Source organism: Apis mellifera, linkage group LG14 (assembly GCF_003254395.2).
Source record: "Apis mellifera strain DH4 linkage group LG14, Amel_HAv3.1, whole genome shotgun sequence".
Lineage (NCBI taxonomy): Eukaryota > Metazoa > Arthropoda > Insecta > Hymenoptera > Apidae > Apis > Apis mellifera.
The window spans coordinates 8295847-8299644 of record NC_037651.1 but is presented as its reverse complement, the minus strand read 5'-3'; the positions used below and the strand labels follow the sequence as shown (position 1 = coordinate 8299644).

Sequence of the window (3798 nt, the reverse complement as noted above, 5' to 3'; positions counted from 1 at the left end):
GAACTAGATATAATTACTAATCTCTATTTAATTTAAAAGATAATTCGACCGGTATATCGACTCGTATGATACACTTATAATTACATGCTCTCTTGCATGCTTCGCAGATGTAATTATGTAATTCGAATTAACTGGGATTACTCGGGATGCCGTGCGAAAGAACCTTGTTCGTTTGTCAAATACATTCTTTCGAAATAAATAAAATTCTTCTATGAAATGTAAACGTAATACAAGAAAATACCAGTTTTCTATCTGGAGATACAGGTTTTTCATTTTGAACAGATTCATTTAGAAAATAAAGTAACGTTATAAATAAGAATATTGAATAATCGAGAGAGAGAAAAAAAAAGAAAAGGAAAAAGAAATGACGATTATGACTGTCTATTTTATTTTCTTGTCCCGTTAAATCGTTCTTCAATCACAGACCGACCTTGACCATCGACTCACGCGTCATCTCTCCTTTCAAGGTTTTAGCACTATCTCTTCTGGGACTGTTTCTTTAAATTTTTCACTTCTTTGTTAATTAGTCATCGTCAATGCACTAATTTCGTATCGCTCGTGACATTTTTATTTAGCCGAGTCGAATGATCGAAAACATCGATCTTAAATTACGAACGGATCGTATAATGCGCAGACATATTCTTGGCATGCGCATTTTAAAGTATAAACACGATCATTATCAATTTCACTTAAACGAACGTAAACGACAAAGTTTCAAAGATATAAGGAAAAGGAAGAATAGGAAAGTTTGCACACTTTCTACAAGATGGAAATTAGACTCGCGTCCGGTGAAGGATGATTCTATCGAATCAAGTTTCACCGAATTCGATAGTCTTGGTGACACTTTACTTTGAGAAGCATGACGGTATTCGCAAGAGAACGTCAGTACATGAATATTTATGAGCGCGAACATTCTAGGTACGTAATCACGATCGGCTTTGGAATCGAACGATCGCACTGACGAGTTCGAATTCTTTTCTTATCGTATGGCGCTATTACACTCAAACTATAATGTAGAAATCGTGCGTGGAACTATTGGATGTTGATATTTGGAGAGGAACAAGGCGAAATGGAAGCCTGAATTATTTGAATACCGATGAAAAAAAGTATAAACGTTATATTATATATTATATATCATTAATAAATGTACAATAAGCATTGTAACAAGATAACATTATGAAATGTATTGTCCATTCACAGTTTTACAAAAGGCCACCCATATTAATACTGCGCAATTAATCTAATTGTGCGCTTGAATAAGTTTAAGTCTCAAAAATATATTTTTTTTTCTTATCTTTTTTTTTCTTTTTCTTTTTTTTTTTTCCATATTACTTCATCGTAATTCGTTCAAACAAGTCCGTACGGATCTTGATTTTTAACGATCACATTATGTCTAACTTTGTGCGCCCAACATTTACTCTGGTGAGGTTAACTTTCATTTTAGGACACAAAATAACAAATCCAGAGCATTTATATTCCATTTGGTATAATGCTATCAGTTAGAGGAATTGTCAGAATCCGACGAGCCTGACACAATTGAAGCTATTGCAAAGATTAAAATATGTCCATATAAATCTATTTTAAACCTTTATAATTTATAAACCTATGTTTGCGTATTTCTTTTATAAATATCACTTACCAATGATGATGATTAAAATAATTACGCAGATAATACCGATGATGATCATCATTTTGAGATTCTTCCACCAAAATTTCCTTTTCAATTTGCCCGCTTGTTGTTCAAACTGAGTAGCTCCCTGTTGCAGAGCATCAGCACGATTTTCCAATTCTGACAACTTTTGATCTCTTTCCAATACTTTTTCAACATTTACTTTCATTATTCCCACAACCTCATCAACAGTTGCTTGTGTTTGCTGCAACTTTTTTGTAGAAGCTGGCTGTGAATTTCGTGGACCACCCATATCATCTCTAGAATTACCACCGCCATCCATATTTCTGTAAAATAATATCAAAAGAATCACATACAATAGATATATATCAAAAAACATGATCAATTATAATTAACAATAATTTAAAATACATTTTAAAAACAATTCTTTTGGATAGAGCAACAATATGTATGAACTACTGCACACACCCATAACCTAAAAACTTATGAAATATTTAAACGAATAAAATCATTGAATTACAATTATATACAATATCGCTATAATATTTAATAAATGTTATATTTATTCAATAGAATAAAAATAGAACAGTATCGTTAAATTAAATATAATATAATAAAATATAAGCAAATATGTACTCTGTTTATAATATCGTAATATTTTATTAGAAATACAAATTTGTATCATTCTTTTAAAATAGAAAATTACAACAACTTACTCTAAAATGAAGAATTTATGAAAAATTTAACGGGGATGCAAATTGTTTAAAAATAATGACAGGTATCCCCAACTTTATTTCGATGACGAATACACTTTACAACTGTACATGACATACGATAAAGATGGCGATACTCGTGACGTCACATTTATTATGAAAATTATTATCAAGAAATGTAACAAGCAATCAGATTCTTCTTCCAATCTAATCTTTAATTCATTAGTTATCAGTATTAGATACAATCATTACTTTTTATCAACTTTCACGATGTAAGTTTTAAAATTGCAGTGATACAAATCTTAAATTCAAATCACATACGTGCTGCCATCTTAATACAATTATGCGCATTATAAATACATTTGAAAGCTTTAATATATATATTTTTTTACGTCAAAATTATTTTACTCTGAAACTGTATGATTATAATTTTAACGATAATAAATATCATCGCTACTTATATAAATAAATAACATAAAAAGATTTTTCTAACTTTAATACTTTTAATGAAAAATAATATATAATTAGAAATATGTAAAATATAATAACAAAATAAAAATTTGGCTCAACTATTAAAATAAATCATGAACAACTTTCATTACAAATTGGTGGATAAATATAAGTTATTTTTTTATCAAATTTGTTTGTTGCCAATAATCTTTTAAAATTTTACAAAATATATAGTCGATAAAACTTACTCGACGAACGATCCATTTCTCGCCTTTTTTTACCAATCTTCAACGACATTTTTACGAAGCAAAATTCACAATGGTATCCTCACCTCGCGACAAAAATCGTAACGAAGACATAAATAAAACATCTTACGAATGCTCGTGCGCGTATTCTCATCGCGTTACCAGGACCGTATGAACTTAAATCGCGGAAATGTACTTTTAAACAAAAAAAATGTATCCAATTTTATTCGAAAAATTAATTCCCTAAAATCGTTAAACGAGACTCGAACAAATCTTCGTTTTTCGATCATTTTATTAATATAGACGTTATATTCATATCACGAAATAGGAACGATAAATTAATCAGTTACGAAATAATGAGAATAATCGTGCCGGTCGTTGGCCTATTTTCGCGATTCAAAAGTCAGGGGTCTCGAGAACAACGACAACATCCCTGACTTCCTCTCAGGGTGTGTTTGCGCATGAGGGTTGCGGCTGACTGGCGTTTATTGACTGGAACTTTCCGTACATGCGCATTACTCTCTCTTCCAAGCCACCTATCGAACTTTCGTATTCGATACATCGATTCTCGATCTTCAATCATCAACCGGAAAATTTCCATTAGAATATTATATTAATCCGTATGCTTCGAATATAATTATATTCGAAGAAATTTTCAATCGAAACGATCGTTCGTAGAAGGGAAGAAAATTCGTTGAACAGTTAAAATTGAAAATATGGAAGGCACGATTCAAACGGTTCGAGGGCAGATCGAGATAAG

At 30.9% G+C, this 3798-nt stretch overlaps 2 protein-coding genes across 7 annotated transcripts in view; one reads left to right on the top strand and one right to left on the bottom strand.

Moving 5' to 3' along the window:
* Positions 1-3798, top strand: part of LOC408465 (vesicle-associated membrane protein 2) — a 37847-nt gene that overhangs the window by 18997 nt on the left and 15052 nt on the right. The window lies entirely within an intron of this gene.
* LOC725310 (synaptobrevin-1) lies at positions 1256-3181 on the bottom strand. Of its 2 annotated transcripts, none has more exons than XM_006564915.3 (3): positions 3042-3181; positions 1640-1956; positions 1256-1542 (listed from the first exon to the last, which is right to left on the bottom strand). In XM_006564915.3, the coding sequence occupies exons 2-3, from the start codon at positions 1950-1952 to the stop codon at positions 1496-1498; spliced, it is 360 nt and encodes a 119-aa protein (XP_006564978.1). In that variant the 5' UTR covers positions 1953-1956; positions 3042-3181; the 3' UTR covers positions 1256-1495. The 2 variants fall into 2 exon arrangements, with proteins under 2 accessions (XP_006564978.1, XP_001120242.1); XM_001120242.5 differs by lacking the exon at positions 3042-3181 and adding an exon at positions 2347-2629.

Excerpts from the sequence above, each read along its gene's own strand:
- LOC725310 (XM_006564915.3), bottom strand. The coding sequence starts at position 1,952 with ATGGATGGCGGTGGTAATTCTAGAGATGATATGGGTGGTCCACGAAAT. Across the intron at positions 1,543-1,639 it reads TATTTTAATCATCATCATTG|CTTCAATTGTGTCAGGCTCG; the intron begins GTAAGTGATATT and ends TCTTTGCAATAG.